Source organism: Antechinus flavipes, chromosome 1, assembly GCF_016432865.1.
Source record: "Antechinus flavipes isolate AdamAnt ecotype Samford, QLD, Australia chromosome 1, AdamAnt_v2, whole genome shotgun sequence".
Classification (NCBI taxonomy): Eukaryota; Metazoa; Chordata; class Mammalia; order Dasyuromorphia; family Dasyuridae; genus Antechinus; species Antechinus flavipes.
This window is the reverse complement of record NC_067398.1, coordinates 163,915,554-163,934,555: the sequence shown is the minus strand read 5'-3', so window position 1 is coordinate 163,934,555 and position 19,002 is coordinate 163,915,554. Positions and strand designations below refer to the sequence as shown.

General features: G+C 35.6%; 1 protein-coding gene across 2 annotated transcripts in view; it reads right to left on the bottom strand.

Annotated features, from left to right (window-relative positions):
- Nucleotides 1-217: 217 nt before the first annotated feature.
- Nucleotides 218-19,002, bottom strand: part of ZNF366 (zinc finger protein 366) — a 114,035-nt gene continuing 95,250 nt past the window's right edge. Inside the window, exons 4-6 of one of the 2 annotated variants that reach the window (XM_051992448.1) lie at nucleotides 9,257-9,431; nucleotides 4,461-4,820; nucleotides 218-2,093 (exon numbers count right to left, since the gene is read on the bottom strand). In XM_051992448.1, coding sequence (XP_051848408.1) covers nucleotides 1,942-2,093; nucleotides 4,461-4,820; nucleotides 9,257-9,431 — 687 coding nt within the window. In that variant the 3' untranslated portion in view covers nucleotides 218-1,941. Of the gene's footprint in view, nucleotides 2,094-2,211; nucleotides 4,821-9,256; nucleotides 9,432-19,002 lie in introns of those variants that run through there. The other variant, XM_051992439.1, reaches the window with a different exon arrangement.

The window sequence follows — 19,002 nt, the reverse complement described above, 5'->3', positions numbered from 1 at the left end:
GTATTGAAGAAGGTGGGAGGGAGAGAATTCAGAATTCAAAAACATTTTTTAATGTTAAAAATTAATACATTTTTAAAGAATTCCTAGAGTGAAAAAATGTACAAATCCTTAAAATCAAAAATAACTTCCTATCCCCAAAGTAAGCTTTGAAATGGATGGGACATGAGGGTAGGAATGAGATGATACTAATCTATTTAAGAAGACAAAAAACCCAAAGTTTTTGAACAAGTCTTTATTCATTTAAATTAACAAAATACAGGCTGTGGGTTATTTTCAGGTAAAACTGCCTTAGCAGTGAAGCAGAAAGTTAAGTATCCACAACTTGGGTAACTGTACACTTGTCTCTTTCTTTTAAATAGCAAACTGGCATTCTGTACATCAACATTTGGTGCCGTGTTTTCCAAATGAATGTTAGCTCTGTTATGTTCTATTCTCACTTAGCAAAGATTGTCATTCCAAACATCATGTCAATATCTTATTAAATACTTGCTTAGCTTAGTACAATATGTGCATAGCGCTTTCACCCATCTATCAACATACACACTTGGCCCTTTTACATCCAAGGGTCAGTGACACTGTGGAGGATGAAGCTGGTGACATATTGAGCCTCAGTTTTATGGCTGGGGGAGAGAAAGAGAAGAACTGAAGGGTAGAAGCAGAACTGATAAATGAATTGATCATTTGATTCATATTTGATCCCAACTATGTAACAGGATGGAAAATTTATACTAATGACCTGTCTTCAGTATGTTGGCCCAAAATGGAAATTCTAGAGCAGCGATGTCAAACTCAAGGGCTGCTAGATGGCACAGGAGAATGCTGGTTTTGGAGTCAGGAAGAACTGAGTTCAAATCCAGTCTCATACTGGAAATATTCAACAAAATATTTTATTTACCAGCTATGCGACTCTGGGCACATTTTGTTTATCTCAGTTTCCTCATCTGTAAAATGAAAATAATAATAGCACCTATTTCCCAGAGTTGTTGTGAGGATCAAATGAGAATCAGAAAGCAAGCACTCAACACATTGCCTGGCACACAATAAGTGCTATATATTATCAAATAGAAGTGTAGCCACTAAATTGTACATAAGGATCCCAGCAGGGGACATACTAATTTTTAAATCCACTTATTAACATTATATATGCCCTGCTGTATTTTTATGCCTTTTGTTAATTATTTCCCAATTACATTTTAATCTGGTTTGAACCCAGGCTTCAAGTTTGACATTTCTGCTCTTGAACATCTAAAATAATTTCTGAGAAATGATGTCAAATTCCCTAAAATGGGAACTCTGTTTAGATTCCTTTGCTTCCTAAAAATGGTTTTCTTGATGAACTCTTAAATTTTCATTCTGATGTTGGAGTGAGAAGACCAACACAAAGACACATGACATACCAAATGCCGCGGGGAAAAACATATTCCAGGACACTCTGAAATACTTATATCATGGACATGACAGTGTACAGCCTGTCATGACCCAAGATATAGCCTTATTCTTATTTTAAATGCAATTAATCCTTTTGTCACCACACTGAAGCCTTAAATCAGACACCAAATCATACACAACTCACAATTCACTTGATTTCCAGTACCAAGTTTTAACAACTACTTCTAGACCATGCTCTGTTCATATAAATATTAGTTTAACCATCAATAATCACTTCCAAAAATCACTTTGTTGGTTGGAAACATCTACTAGGCCTTTTTTACTCACACTTCTGGCTAGGATTTTTCAAAGGTAATTTTTTTTAAAGGAACCACTAAACTCCTCATCCTACTTTCAAAACTCTAAAACATTTCAAATGAAAGCATGGGGAGGGAGGGACATTCACATGGAAGTTGGATGTTCACTTCAGCTCGATCACTGTTGCCAGGTTTAGGTCCACCTTGATAATTAGTGCCATTGGGACTACACTAGGGATGAGCTTGTGGGTCAAGGTTATGACAGCTTTTTATCGAAGCCATTTAGCCCATGCCCAGTGCTCAGCTTCCTGTAGCTGTCATTTTCCAGGAGGTTGGAAATGATGGAAAGGCATTTTTGTTCTGACACTGATGCCAGTGAATTGGTTGACGTGATCAACAAACTGTGACCTGAAGGAAGAGAAGGGGAGAAGTTGAAATGTTATCTAGACTAGTTAGATCAATTAGAGCCAGGTTCTGCTTCCTGACTCACTGATAAATTTGCCTTCCAGGGGCTGGACTTTTGTTATAAAGTAGTTTACTATACACTGTACCTGTACCAGATTTCTTTATGACTGTGGAATTTGTCTCTGGAATTACAGAGAAAGAAGATGTGGACTATGGGGATGATCTTATGGATACATACTATGATAGGTCCCTGATATGGCAGAGGAGTTTAAGGTAGACTGGTTCACTGAATTTTACAAGTCTGCCACAGGAAATTCTATCTAAAGTTATGCTGCCATCATAAGAACAACACATCTTTGGTTGAATTTTGAAGAGTTTTCATAACAAATGTACCATCTCAATGAACTGCCATTATTTCCTGTATCTTAGAACCACCCCCTCTCCACTTAAGAATAGTCAGTGGAATGAACTGTTGAGAAATAGGAATCCCAAAGATGGTGATGTGGAAGACAGAAGGATGCTGAGCAGTAATTGACCCTTCCCTTAGTATCTGAATGTAGAAGGCACTTGTTTAGATGTGAAAAATGCCCTGACATCATGTAACCCTGAACCAATCTCTTGGGAGATAGGCAAGGAAGAAATATATTTTCAAATATTACTGCATTGAAAGTGTCTTGAGATCATCATATTTGCCCAGAGAGCTCTAGTGGAATTGCAGGCATAGAGTCCAATTAGAAATCAGCCTGATTAAAGTGAATCTTACATTTTTTCAAAACATATGAAAACAAGCACCATAAGCATCCTCTTACACAAAAGCTGTGTATATAATGCACACACCTCTACATGTATATTAATATAGATGTGTTATGTATGTATATAGTCTATCAATGATTAAAACAAAGTAGAGACGTTAAATTGGAGATTTGTGACTTTCTTGATGAGAGTGAACCAAATCAGAAGTCAGGGGACAAGTGTTTGTTGTGCTATAGGGTGAGGGTTTCAAAGGCAGATAAGTAATGCTACAAATTTTCATTTATGTTAGGCTTTTGGCCACTGGCTATAAAATCTCCAAAAGTCAGAGCTTAAATTTCAAGAGAGGACATCTTTCCCAGCTCCAGGCTTGAGAGGACTGAAGGGTGATTAATTACTGCTCCATTAGCAAAATGCATTTCCCCCACTCTACTTTGTTGGCATAAAGATTAGATGTGATGGTGGGCAAATTCCCCAAGATCCTCTGATCATAGGATTCAATGCTACAAGGAACCTAGAGATCATCCAGTACTATACTCTCAATTTTACAGATGAGAAAAGTAAGACCCAGAGAGAGAAAGATTTTCCTAGTTTTAACCAAGTATCAAGTGACCAAAGCTGGGCCTAGAACCTGTTGGATTCCATAGCTAGTGCATGTACTGGAGATCCAGAACACATGATGTATTATTGGAAGACCATGAAGATTTTGAGTTCAAGTTTCCCTTACAAAAAGGAGCAGGAGGAGTAGGACATGAGTCTATATAGCTAGGAACTTAGTTTTTTGGGTTTTGTTATTTTTCTAAATCCAACTTCTCAGACACTTGACAACTTAAAGAAATCTTATCTTAGATCTCATCTCACCCTTCCAGCAATATTTTGGGAATATCCAGATCCCACGACTATCTCTTGAGTTATTGTAGTCATCTCTGGTAAGTATGGAAAGTTTCTTCTTAAAAATTATTAAATGCTATTGTCATATATGCACTTAATGATATTTTAGTCTATTTGGAAGAAAATATTTTCTTGAGATCTACCATGTCTATTTGTTACTAAATCACAATTAGTAAGTTAATACCTGAAGAACTGTTGCTATTTGGCAACTAGAAAGAAATGGTATGGGTGTGATGCATATGGGAAATATTAGAAAGAGGAAAATAAGATCCCTGTAACCAACTGAGAGTCCACTTGCAATTAAATATCCATAGGAATATTACACTGTTCTAAAAGTAGGGACTATAATAATACTGAAGAGAAGACTCCAAAGTGTGCTGTTGATCTGAAAGCCAACAGACCACCTGCAAGGCATTTACTTTGCCTTAAATTGTTTTGTTCTTATTGATTTAGTCCAATCATCTTTAAGGAGCTGCCCAAATGGGCAGTCCCCAGCAAATTATAGCTCCTGCTAAAAGCTGCATCTGAACCAACTGGTTCTCATTTTCCAAAAGGTAATTTTGAAACTGTCCATTTAGATACCTAAAAGCATCGCTTGTTTTTCCATTTTCCTCTCCAGTAATTCTTTTAAACTCTCATTTCTATGCTTAAAGTAAAGATAATCAGAAAAAGAAGGCTCGAGCCTGCCACTCTGAAAAGCCCTTAAGCAAGCAAAGTCTCTCTCCTGACCTCCTTTTGCACTGAAGCCGTCTTTCCCTTTCTCCTCCAAGGCTTCTTTCAGAGCATCTTCCTTCTCTTCTCCATAGGACTCTTGTAGAGTTTTCATCACTTGCTCAGTTTTTCTAGACAGGTCCTGGGGCGTGTACAGCCGCTTGTTTTGCTGGTACGTACCAGGGCTGTATTGTTCAGGCTCGTAGGTATCTTCCTCCTCCTCTTCAGGGCATGAGCTTCCCTTGGCACTCTCGCCATCAGAATGAAAGGGGGTACCCTTTTCTCGAGGTTTCTGTGAAAGGTCAAAAGGTTCTTCTTGCTCCAAGCTCCTCAACATCCCTACTGTCTGGGAAAGGGCCATTCTTCCTCTTCCAAAACCTAATGAAAACAAGAAAGAATTGAAGTGTGATATAACTCACCGGCAGAAAAAGCAGCTGAAAATAGGGCAATAGGAAATATAATGACTGCGCTGGGCCTCAGAAAAGGGGTAACTAAACAGGTTTTCCTTTCAGAGGTGGGAGGTCTGTGGGTACCAGATTCTTGGCTAATCTTGCTAAACTGCTTCTTTATTACAAAGGATGTAGGGCAGGGAAGAAGAATATATTTGAAAATGAAGAGGATTAAAAGACAAAAGATATTAAATAAAAAATTTAAAAATAAAGTAGGGCATTCTTTCTGATGCCACATTTGTTTTGAAATTATTTTGGCTTTTTGAAAATGTAAAAAAGAAAAACCATTCTGATTTTCTGTCAGAGTGGAAGAATAGTCACACAAGACTGTAGATTGAGAACTAGACAGGAATTCAGAAATCATCTGATATGAACTTTCTATTAGAGGTGAAGGAAATGATGTCCATTTATGAGACCAACCTAAGGTCAGATGGGTAAAATAGTAAAGTTAAGTCTCTTAGATTTCAGAGTCACCTAAGGAGACACCTAAGGAGATCTACCCCAGTGCTAAGCTCAAGGTTAAGAGTCTTTTGGAGACCTGTCCTTTTAATTAAGGGCAATATACAACTAGCTAAAACATTAGAGTATGAACACTACTTAGCCAAGAGCATGATCCAGAGAGAATGGGAAACACAAGATGGAGTAGAGTCTGTTGGAAAAGAGATAAGGAAACATTAAGGATACAAAATGTTGTCTAGATCTGATAGAATGCTATGGAAAGTGAAGGAGTTATTCATTGAAGTTTTAGGCGGAGCATTGAATGGAGTATAAAAATGTCCACTAGAAATGGAGAGTGTTAAAAGGAAAGTGGAGTAATATTGCCAATGTTTCAATTCTGTCAAAGTTCCATTAGACCTCCTTGGTCTCACCTTTGCCCTATCAGATCTACACCGAGGCATTTTCATTTGAGTTTTAATTTGAGTTACTTTGAGAAGAATAATGTGGAAATGCTATCACCTGTTACAGATAAGAGCAATGAAATAATTGACATCCTTTTAGAAAAAATAGACAAATCTACTGCAAAACTGATATTCCTTATTTCTCTAGAAGTAAAAGCAAGCTATTTCATGCTACTTTATATTGTGACATAAACTTTGAGTGAATTTTTATTATTAAATTACATTTTCAGTGGGTGGCAGTGAATCCACTTCTAGTCACTATGGTTAGCTCTAAAAATGCCTTTTTGAAGTCTTAGTGTAGTTTAGAAAATAGCTTCTTTGACTAGACATAAAACTTTCTGAAAATGCTGAAATTACTGGGGAATACAAGTTTTTGTTGTGTTTAAATTAATTATATAACATCTGTTTCAAAAACTTATTAGTTTTTTTGTAATTTTAAAAATCAAGTGAAATGTTTAGTATTTGGCAATTGAGGCTGGTAGTTTTTGAAAAACTGAGAAGTTAATTTAGATGATTAAAGATGGAGAAGACAATTGGAAAGAGGATGTAGAAAACTTTTTGCTTGGGAGAACTGTTAACTTTTTTAATGAAAAAGTATTATAATAATATGAAAAGTGAATCTGGAGAGAAATAAGAGTGATAGCTAAAGAGAAGCTCAAGATGATTTTTTTCTGTCAGGGCTGGAGATAAACTGAAGAAGAAAAAAGGAAGATCTTTATGAAACTATTATAACCTTTATCATGTAAAGAAGATGAAGAATTGCATGAAAAGACTATTTGTTATACTGGAGGAATTAAATGGTGTAGTACTGTGTTTTTTAGAAGTAAAGCTGTCTATAGTTAACAGGGATGGTTTGAGGTGATACTGGCTGTGATTATTCTCAGAGTTAAACTTTTGTAAACAGTAATTTATATTGTTATTACTGATTTTATTGTAAATTAATTGAACACTGTAGTCAGCAATTTTAATATGTTTTGAATCCCAGGAAAGTAGTAATTTTATCATATAGAGAAATATAAGAAAGAAGGTATTTCTAGTTTATTAAACATTATTTGATGAAGCGAGGTGGGGGTTCATAGCATAACTGATTGAGAGACATGCTGAAATTTTGCTAATTAGTAAAGGAATATCCAAACATACATTTGCCTGGATTACACTAGAGCTCAGGATAGTAAGATTAAATGTGGGATTAAATCAAATAAGAGGCTAAAGGGTGACCTAGAGGTGATGTTAGAGGTTTACGTTAGATCATATATTTAAAGCTGGAATGGATTTAGGGCTGTTAGCATTAGGTGATAGGAGGAGAGAGGGATGTTTCCTTCCTAGTAGATCTACTACATCTTAAAATTTGAAATTTGGAGAACAATTAAAATGACACATTTTTCCCTCTTGAATTCTTCTAATCATTTTTTCATGGGCCATTAGATTTATGCAGTAAATTATTCCTTACATTCCTAAAAGCCTATTTATTGATGATAGAAACTCCTAATCCTGACTATGTTTATGTCAGATCTGACATTATTTGATATATAATGTATTTTTAACAACTGACTTGACAAAATTGTTTGATGTGACTGATTTGAATGTGTAGAGGGCTATATATTATGAAAACAAAGCCCTAAGCAAAATTTTATTTTCTGTACCTTTTAGAAAGGGTTCCTGGAATTTACCCAAAGAACAGATAGTTCCTCACAGTCCTGTGAATATATAGAATCATGAAAAATAAATATTTCAGAATCATAGCCACTAAAAGGATTTGTGAGGCAAGAGAGTCAAAATTTTTCCATTAAATCTGTTGTTAAGACTTAACCATGGAGAAGTGTTCATTCTGTGAATGGATAAGATCCATCTTGCCTAATGGAGAAAAATCTCCCTTTGGGTATGTTTGTTTACAAAAATTGGCCAAGGAGACTCATCCAGAAATAAGAATCAGCTCCTTTTTGGCCCATGTGCAAGAGAATGAAAGAAACTTTAAAAATTTTTTCATAAAATTTTATATTTTATTTTAGCATTATAGGGGAAAGGAGGAAGGTAGAAGAGAATATTGTTTTATGAGGTTTTTTTTTCCCTCTTTTATAGGCACAGACTTTTGTTGTTGTTTATTTGAATGCACAGAATTTTCAGAAGAATGATAGAGGGAAATGAAGTTCAAACCATGACTGTAAGAGTCCTACGAAGTTAAGGTGGTCTAGCTGTTACTGACTGAGTTGGTAAGTGAGGATACTTTGCTAATTTTGTTTTTTGAATCAATATTCATTAGTGATCCTGATCTATAGTGTTCTTTCTTTCCTTTCTCTTTTTTCATTGATTCAGGTACTAGAACTATACTTATCTTATAAAGAAGTTTGGTAGAATGTTTTATTTTTATGAGGGATAATTTGAATCTAATTTTAAAAAGGAGGGAGTTTTATTTTTATTCTTTTGGCCTACAATGCCCCAATACAAAACCACCCTCTCTCTACTTTCTTGTGCTCTTAAATTCCCGGCTGCAGACAGGAAAAAAAAGTTTCTATCAGTGTTTTGTTTCCTCATTTTATATCAGAAAGTGGCAATATAGTGGCGACCAAATGGAGATAAAAATCTATACAGAAATATGATTTAGTGCAGGATATTTATATCAAAAAACCTGGGCTCAAATCCCAACTCTGTTACTATCTATTACTGTACATGACCTTGTACAAGATCTTTTCAGTCTTTGAGGTTGAATGAAGGAGTTGACTTAGATGATTTCCAAAGTTCTATCATTTTTAAACCAAATTAGCATCTAACTTGTCTTCTACCCCTTCAGTCAATTACAGTTTAGCTGAAATTAGAATTATGCCAGCCTTTGCACACATACCAACCCATGGCACTTTTGCAAGCAAATTCAGTCAATTCTTTAGCTAGCAGATTTAATAAAATTATTGAAGTGTGGGGCCCTCCTTTGAAGGAGATTGCAGATTGCAGATTACTACAAAGTTTACTGACAAATCTCAGTAGACTATCTTTTCAGGTCAGTCCCTAAAACCATTGGCTCTTGTCTCCTCCCCTAGCTGTTAAAGCAATTAAAACTCTTTGTGTCCTGTGGGGCATGTTTCTTTTTTTCATTTACCATTTTCTGTTGTTGCCATATAAGCTTGTATACTTTGATCCTTTCCCCAAAAAAAACCTCACTTTTGTGACCTAGTGTCATAAGATTGCAGATCACCTAGTTCACCTAGTTCAATCCCTTCATTTTACAAGGGAGGAAAGAAATAAATTCATCCCAGATAGTTAAATAGCGAATAAATCAGGATCAGGAAATTTGAAGCAAAATCCTGTGACTCCAGTTCAATGTCCTTTTCACTGCCTCCCCATGGAGAAAGTCTCTTAAAAAATCCCCAGTGGAAAAAATAATAAATAGCATGCATCTGTTATCTTTCTATGCCCTGGATTCCAGCTCAGTCATGGGAATCAGAAAAGCTTCCAAGGAACAGAGATGGCTCACCTGGAGAGTGAAATCCTCTCTCCATGACTCCATGTTTGACCTTCATGTGGCGGGTCAGATTCCCTTTCAAGGTGAACTTGCTGGGGCAGTAGAGGCACTTGAAAGGTTTGCTGTCTGAGTGCAGGTGCATATGGCCCATGAGATTGTGCATTCGGTTAAACTCCTTTCCACACAGCTGTCGGAAACAAGAATAGATAAAGCATACAAGTTATCCACAAGGGCCTTCGAGAAAGAAAGCATCAGGAGCTGAATGTATGTAGTATTTGGGGCCCCATATAAGGATGTGTTACAACCCCTACTGCTGCTGACTTGTTTTGAATCTTTCAACTCTGAACTGCTTCCAAGGAAAACGATGTTGTGGAAGTCCAGGGTGGGGTCAGATTCTGCCCACCTTCAGAGATGGAGCAGATAGGGGCACTGGGGTCATATGCTCTTGGGTTGTTAAGTTTTGTTTTGTTCGGAGATGGGGAGAGGGAGTTAACCATATGGCAAAAATCAAAGGATACCTAAATATCCTTCTAAATCAACAGCAATCTTAAGAAAAGAAGTAATCATGATTCAGGAAGCTTCAATATGAGCTGTGTTTTCCTTTCAAAAATTGCAGGTGTTATAGTCGGGCAAAGCCAGTCTTCCCATTTTTTTCAATTCAATATTTAATTAGCATCAGCAGTATTTTTTTTTTTTTAATGAAGAGAGACCAATGAATGAATAGGTGCATGAATAGGTGAATTTTTCTTTGATTACAAACTGGAAATAGTAGGGATGTCACCCTAAAATTGCCAAAGATTCACAAATCTTTGGATTCCATAGGACACATCATTTCATCTCTCTGTCTTTCAATTTTCTCTTTTGTAGAGTGATGGGATCAGACTACATCAATGATATGAAATTCAAACAGAAATGGACGTCGCTGTACATGAAGATCCCTGACATCTCATTGACTTAGAAAACCACAAAATAATATCATCTACATTCTATTGTATTTTTACTTATTTTGTTAAATCTTTAACAATTATATTTTAATCTGACTCGGGCATATTCAGTTGGTTCAAGGGCTGACTACCTTCTAGACTAAATAACCTCTGAGATTCATTTCAAGTCTAAATCCTAAAATACTATAATTGAGCATAAATGGGCAATGATTTGGAAAGATTTCTTGAAGGAATTATATGCCTTCATCCAACAAATTTGGCTAAATGATGGCTGCCCAATAAAAACTTTACTTCTATCAGACTCTGTCATTGATATAACAAGATTTTCCTTAATTTTAAATTCAATTTTCATTTTTACTTCTGGACCCACATATTCTGAAATATAGAGGGGGTCTGGACAATGATACAGGACTTTCCAGTGACCAATTTTACTTGAAGAACGCACACATATGCCTCCCGGGGTTAAGAACAATGAAAACATTCATGAATTATCTTCAATTTCTACTTCAAACAAAAAGCTTTGTTGTTGATTTTTCTTTAGTTAAAAGGCTGTTCCTTGACTTCAGACTACAATGGTAATTAGTAAATAAAAGAATAATCATGTTTTTTGTACAAGGAAGTCAAGCTCAGTCAACACTTTCTTATGGAAATGCCTGGGACCGAGGGATAAACCACCATTTAAATAATGAACTACTTAGCTTTTGGAGTTAAAGTATAAACAAAAAGATATCACAGAATTGCTAACTGTTGTCTTTATTAGAAAATTTGTTCAGCTTGTCTTTAATATGGCTTTATAGATTTAGCTATTCTCTAGCTATATTTCCAGGATAATTACACATTATTCTCCCTCATGCTAAAGGGGCCAATCAAACTGGCTGATCTGTCTTTTTATAAGTTATCTACTATGCCTGAAATGTACTCTTGCCACTTCTGCCCCTTGGAATCTCTATTCCCTTCAAGACCACCGAGGCTCAAGCCAATTCTTACATGAAGCCTCTCTTGATTCTCCCAATTCTTAATGCCTTCTCCCCCAATCTTATTTTGTATTGATTTGTCAGTATACATGTTGAATTTCTAGCTATTCTGACCCATGGAAGGGATTTTTTTTCTGTCTTTGAATGCCCAGTGCCTTGCATAACACCTGGCACAGAGAAGGAGATTAATGTTTGTTGAATGAATGGATGTTGCAACCTAGATATGAAAGTTGGCCTGTTTGCAGACTAGCATGCCTATCTGCTTACTGGTACTGTCAGCTCTGCCAGAATGAAGGAAAAGTATTAAAGCTATTCAAAACTTGGAGGATAATAGGATCATCAATTTACAACTAGAAAGGAGCTCAAAAGCCAGACAGTCCAACCCCAAGGCAAGGCTAAAACTTTCAGTGATGGTTTGGGAACCCAAAGTGGTCATGGCAGACTAGAATGAGACTTAATTTGATAAGATGAAATTGAATAGGGATAACTATAAAATCTTACATTTGGTTATCAAAAACAAATGCATAAGGGAAAGATAGGGGAATACAACTAGGCAGAGTACTATTATAAAGAAGTAGGGGTTAATTGGACTGCGAGATCAAAATGAGCCCAAAGCATGACAGATGCTATTTTTAAAAGCTAATTTGATCTCAGGCTACATTAATAGAAAATGCAGCAAGAGAGAGGAAAATCCCCATTCTCCTTTGTCCTGCTCAGAACATAGCAGGAGTACTATACTCAATTCTGGGTGCCACATTTTAGGAAAGATGAAGGATTATAATTGCATCTTATCCATGGATCATTTCAGGCTCAAGTTCTACTTTTTTTGTATCATGGAGTCCTTGGACAGTCTGGAGAAGCCTACCCCCTCCTTTATAGAATGTTATTAAATATTTGATGAGAATGCTCAGTTTTCAGCTAAAGGCTAATCAAAATTAAAATTTTTTCACCATCCAAATATGTTCTCTAACCTGGACTCTACCCCGAGATCTAAACACGGACTCAGGGTGTTAAGAAATTCTGACCTTAAAGACAGGGAAATGGAGAGATTTGGCCTGGAGAAGATTTGTAGGAGGCTAGGGAGGAAATGAAAGATGTCATGTAGAAGAGAGATTGTATTTTGTTGTTTTTGTTCAATCGTTTTTGGTCTGGCTGAACATCTTTTGGCAACAATACAGGAGTAGCTTGCCATTTCCTTTTCCCATTTTACAGAAGAAGAAACTGAGGGAAACAGGATAATAGGGTCACACACCTAATGTCTAAAGCTAGATTTGAACTCAAAGATTAATCTTCATGATTCTCTAATCCAAATGTTCTATCCACCAAGCCACCTAGCTGACCCCATTATATTTTTTTACTTGGCACCTTGATGGTATATTGAACAGAGCACTGGATGAGGAGTCAGGAAGCCGTGAATCCAGCAGAAGATACTTGTTAGCTGTTTAATTTCTGGGTAAAACCTTAAACCACTACCTGCCTCAGTTTCTTCATCATCATCATCATCATCTTTTTTTCTTATTAGTAGTAGTAATATTATCATATCTGTACTTCCCAAAGAATTCGTAGTAATTAGAGAGTAGAGGGGAAGAATTGCAGAAAGGCTCATTTTTCAATAAGAAAAACCATAACGAGGGAAACTACCAAAAAGCAGAAGCAGCTGCCTCAGAGGGAATTGAGCTCCCCAGTAGTAGAGCTCATCAGTTAGGGGCTGGATCACTGTAGAGAGCTACTGAGGTATGGGTTATACTCAATGGCTTTTGAGATACCTTAGAGCTCTGAGGTTTTAATTCAGATTCTGATTGATTTTTACTCTGACAAGCACTGAAATGTCAATACACTTAAGAAAAGGGTAGATTTGTGATCCAAACCTGAAGTTAACTGTGTGGGAGGGCATAGAAACAGTAAATACAGTGTATTTGTGAGACAGTTATTTTCTAAGCACATGATTTTGATGAGCTGGAGGAGCTGAGAAAGATTACAAAGATTTTGGGAAAAGTATATTTTAATTTTCTGTTATCTGAGTTAGAAATCTAAGTTTTTAAATGACCACAAATTTTCCTAAAAATTGAGTAGAGCTATGGGCATGTTTTCAAACATATACCATTTGTAAGAAAATGATCAAATTTCAGACATGAATAGTATAGAAGTAAGGGAAAAAAAATACAATATATCGCAACCACCATCACTTCACACTCGATTCCATGTATTTTTTAAGTATTAGCTTTTTACGTGGATTTTGTTATGAAAACCAAATTCAAATGAGTGTGTGGGAGAGAAAAACAGATGACAGGCAGATGTACAGTCCAAATGGGATTGCTTAAAATCTCTCTAATACTACTTTCATGAATAAAAAACATTTAGCTATACTGCGGCTTTGAGCAAGTCACTAAATCATGTTTGCCTCAGTTTCCTCATCTGTAAAATGAGCTGGAGAAGGAAATGGTAAACCCCACCAGTATCTTTGCCAAGGAAGCCACAAATGGGGTCATGAAGAATAAGATATGACTGAAAAATAACTGAACAACCAAACCTGAAACTCTTAGCACACCCATTTTCTCCTTGATAAAGGAAGAGCTTTAGTACTCTTTGTGATACCTCAGACCTTCCAGTTGTGGTTTCCTATTCTTCTGTTAGTATATGAAATTTGGCTGCTTATTAGATCAGCATATGGAAGTTTTTTTCTTTTTAAAAAGTCTAATGTTCAAGAATAATAGTTTTAGAACAGAAACACATTAACCTGGATGCATAGTTCACAGCATAAATTATAACAGATTCCAGATAGATCAAAGAGGTAGACATTTTAAAAAATACACATTTTAAAAACAAACAAATAGCATGTCTGCATTGGGAAGAAGAGATACATTCATAGCTATGAAGAAATAGAGAACAATATCAAAGACAAGATAGATGAGTTAATTTAAATTATTATAATTTTTAAAAACTGTTCTACACAATGAAATGCAATAAAACTAATATTAAAAAGAAAAAATGTGACAAACATAACTGATAAAATCTCACTAAAAGATCTGATGCAAATATATGAGATCAGTCCCCAGAGGACATTTGTTATATCATTGAAGGAAATGAAGATTTTATACACAAGGAAATACCCATAGTAATTTATCACATGGAAAAATGCACGACCTCACTAGCAATGAGAGAAAAAAGGCCTTAAGACAAACTTGGACAAACTTTTAATTTTTCCTAGACTTGTGATTTCATTGGTGTAAGGAGAAATGTGCAGAATGGATAGAGTCAAGCTTGGAGTCAAGAAGACCCAAGTTAAAAGTTTTACTCCTAACACATAATAGCCATATGACCCTGTACAAGTCACATAAAGTCTGGTGTTGGAAGCATATTTTGTCTGGAGATATAAGCAATAATATATGCCGTAATATAAGCCATATAATTGCCCATTCTTGAACACAATAATTCTACTTTGATGAATATAATTTATGTTTACATAAATTTACATTAAAATGTTCATTGTGATATTATCTATAATCATAAAAAATGAAATAATTCTAATGTCCAACTCTTGGATTAGAACAAAACAAACTATGGGTTATGAACACCTGGAAGAGCATATAGTGAATAATATTAAAATTAAAGAGCAAAATACATATATAGTGTTTATGTAATAACTGACTATATAAAACATGTACTATACCAACCAAGGAAACTTGGAATGCTTACAAATAGCTAAAATTAAATGTTCAATAGAATTTATGGTGAGTTACTAACTTCTCAATCCCATGCAAATTAGGCTAGGTTGTGTTTTGTTTTGTTTTTCCTTAAGAAACTATTGATATCTTCAAGACTTCATTAGACTAAAGATTCTGGCTATTGACTTTGTTTCTTGAATCGTCTGAATAAAAACCACCACCAGGAACTTCAGTGTCTTTGATGCTTAGCTAGCAGATAATCACAGACAACTCAGAGGCAGGGGAGCTTCGATCCATAGAAATCAACTATGTTTCCTTGATGCATATTCATGTTGGATAGCTTTCCCTTGCTATGATTAAGTATATCTTATTTTGCTAATTATTGAATGACTTACCAATTTCTCATTTTGTTCCAGTATCAAACTACCAGGAGATTAGCCTTAATCAAGCAACAGGCCTTTTCTTCCTTTAACATTTTTTCCCTATTTATTAGAAATATTACTTTAAGTAAATCACGGTTAAATTAGCTAAATGCCAATGTATCATCAACCAAAAATTCTCCTAGAACTTGTGCAATAATGAAAAAAATCCAACAAAAATATTATTCTGCTGGTGCTCATAGAATGATAGACATTTTAAAAATTCATCTCGTATCTTAATTTTTTCTCCCAGCAGGACTCTTTCCCTCCCTCCTTTTATGATAAGAGATGAAATAGCCATATTTATGTTCACTCAATCACTTAGGCTCCTCTGCAGAGCCATGCCAAGTATTGTAATAACAGGATATTCAGGCCCAATTTTGGGTCTGTTGATGGGTAGATTCTGTAGATGGGCAGATTTTGTAACTCTCCGGGAGCTTCTAGTTTTTTCAGTGTACCTAAAATCAATGTGCAAATGACTTGGAATAAAAGGAGCCATCAGTTTTGCAAGGAGGAGATTGCTGCTTAGAACATAGAGCTCAGTGCAATTAGTGTAGATCCTTTTCTACCTGGATTGCTAAGGGAAAAACTCAACAAAGAGTATAGGTGGGGACAGCTAGATGGTACCGTGGATAGAGCACTGACCCTGACGTCAGGAGAACCTGAGTTCAAATATGGCCTCAGATTCTTAACATTTACTGTTGTGTGATCCTGGGTAAGTCATTTAACCTCAATTGCTTTGCAAAAAATAGAAGACAGATAGTTAGCTCTTTTGAGATGGCCATATAATTTTGGGAAAAAGAATAAAGTACATCTGAATTCCTAAGAGCTATAGGTTTGTATAGTGGAAAAAGCTTGCACACTTCCAAAATCTGTAGCAGACTGATTTTTGCTGACCCCAGTCTTTCCACTGGGCTCATTCTCCATCCCCCATCCCCAAGTGTGGTTCTCAAAATTTTAAAAATGTATTCTTCATGGCATTGTGCTATTTATTCTTTGCAATTATGGAATCAATCAGTGCACTTTATTGGAGATTCATGAACTTACAATCACAAGCATAAATTTCATACAATTCATGACATGCTTAGTGAAACTCTGAATCTACCATTCTCATTAGACCAAATGTACCTCGAGCTCGGGAGCTCTCATATTTTTCTTCCTTGCTTCCTCAGAGCAAAAGATAGAGAAATGTTGAATAACTACAGGGTACTTTTCATTAGGACAAAGAATTGTGTAGGGGACAGCTTGATGGGTGCACTGGATAGAACACCAACCTTGGAATCAGGAACACCTGAATTCAAGTGTGTCCTCAGACGCTAAGGGTGTGACCCTGCACAAGTCATTTAACTCTGTTTTCCTCAGTTCTCACTTCTGTAAAATGAGCTGGAGAAGGAAATTATAAAACATTCTAGTCTGAAATGATCCAACAACAGCCCTAGAGCTATTATGGCATCTCAAGATTAGAAATAGAGTTGGAATCAACTTCAGAGGACCTTTAGTCTAACTCCCTCATTCTATGAAGTGGGAACTAGACAAAGACGAGTGGTTTGCCCTAATTTGTACAAGTAAATCTCAAAGCCAGAATTCAAACTCAGGTTCTCCAGCCTCAGAGTCATTGATCTTTCCACTCTACAACAGTATCAGGCAAATAGTAGCTGCTCTATATTTGCTGATTGATTAAACACAATATGTGCATAAGAAACCTTTGCTGATTGATAAGCATCTCAGAAGACATTTAGGCCCACTTCTATCTAAGAATGAAAGTCCTGCATGAGATCTCTGACCAGAGGGTTGTCCAGACTCTGCTAGGCAAGGGCCAGAGCTAAACTTCCTTTTGGCCAGCATACCTAGCTGTCTTTTAGAAATGAGTCCTCTCCCAGTTTCTGGCTGGGAGCCCATCAAAATGTTGTCCTTTAAAGGCAATCCAGACCCTCAAATCAAAGGGATTTCAGATATTTGCATCCATATATATATATATATATATCTGGAATTCTTTTTTTTTAATTTCAGTGGTATTTTATTTTTCTAATTATATGTAAAGGTAGTTTTCAATATTCACTCTTGTAAGATTGAGTGCCAATTTTTTCTCCCTTTTTTATTTACCTCCTCCCCCAAATAGCAAGCAATCTGATATAGGTTATACATGTGCAATCATTTTAAACATATTTACATATTAGTCATGTTGTGAAAGAAAAATCAGGACAAAATGGGAACACTTTTAAAAAAGCAACCAACTAACCAAAAAAGGTAAAAACAGTATGCTTCAATCTGCATTCAGTCTCCATAATTCTCTCTTTGGATGAGGATGGCATTTTCCATCCCAAATCTGTTGGGATTATCTTGGATCACTGTATTGCTGAGAAGAGCTAAATCTATCATAGTTGATCCTAATAGTTGAACATAATTCTACTATTACTGTTGTACAACTCTCTTGTTACTATTACAATGCCCTCCTGGTTCTGCTCACTTACTCAGTTCATGTAAGTCTTTCCAGGTTTTTCTGAAATTCACCTGTGGCTCATCATTTCTTATGAAACAATAACATAGAATTTTTTCTTTTTATTTCTCCCCACAACCCTTTCTCCTCACAACCACTATCCAAATTCAGAATTTCTTTAATTTTCCTCTGGACTTTAGCTTCCTAAATGATCTTGCTACACCTGGGCTCTTCCCTCTCTAATCCATTCTCTACCCAAGCTGCCAAAGTGATTTTACTACAATACAGATCTGATCATAGCTTTCCCTTACACAGATATCTCCTGGGCCTCCCTACTAAAAAAACACAAAAAACCCCAACAACTCTCCCCTTTGGTATTAAAAGCCTCTTACAACTTGTCTCCAGCCTGCCTACCAAGGAATATTATATAATACTCCCTTTCACATGCTCTTTGGTCCCAAGCTGGTCCTTATGCTGTTCTTCTTACACAGCATTCCATCTTTCTCTTTGCTTTTGCAAAGGTTGATCATACCTGGAAGGCACTCCCTGCTTGAGCTCTCACCTCTTAGAATCCTAAGCTTCCCTCAAAGATCACCTCCTACATGAGGCCTTTCCCCCTCTCCTCCTTCCCTTCTACTGCCTCCCCATCAGAAATTATAAATTATGTTATTATATTGTACCATTATTATTAATGTAATATATAATAATATAATATTTATATAAAACATATATAAATCATTTTATTTTGTATAATTCATTTATAATATATATTGTTTATAATATATATTGTTTTATATCATATATTAAAATGCAACAACTATAAATTCATATAAAATATAAATTATATATAAATTAATAGAAAATATAATGCAACAACTATAAATTCATAAAATGTATAATTATTATATTATGTTTTTATTATATTATGATTAGATTATATAGTTATATGTGAATTTATATTAATAATTCTATAACTTATATGAATTTATAGTTGTATTTTATAAATTCATATAATATATATTTATATGATAGTTATGTTTTATATGAACTTATAGCTGTTGAATTGTTTACCCTGATAGAAGATAAGTTCTTTAAGGCACGGACGCTTTCATCTTTGTTTTTTTTAAACACAGTACCTAAAAACTGACTATTTATAAATATGAAAAACACTTATGTGATTGATTCCCCACTAAAAAAAGTTTCAGAAAATAAGCCTCTATAAAAGCTATAAAGTAAATCCCTTCTGTGGAAATGTAAAGATCTAAGTAGCTGTGTCCTTGCTGTGGAGTCACCTCTGACCCTTCCCCCAAACCCTTTGA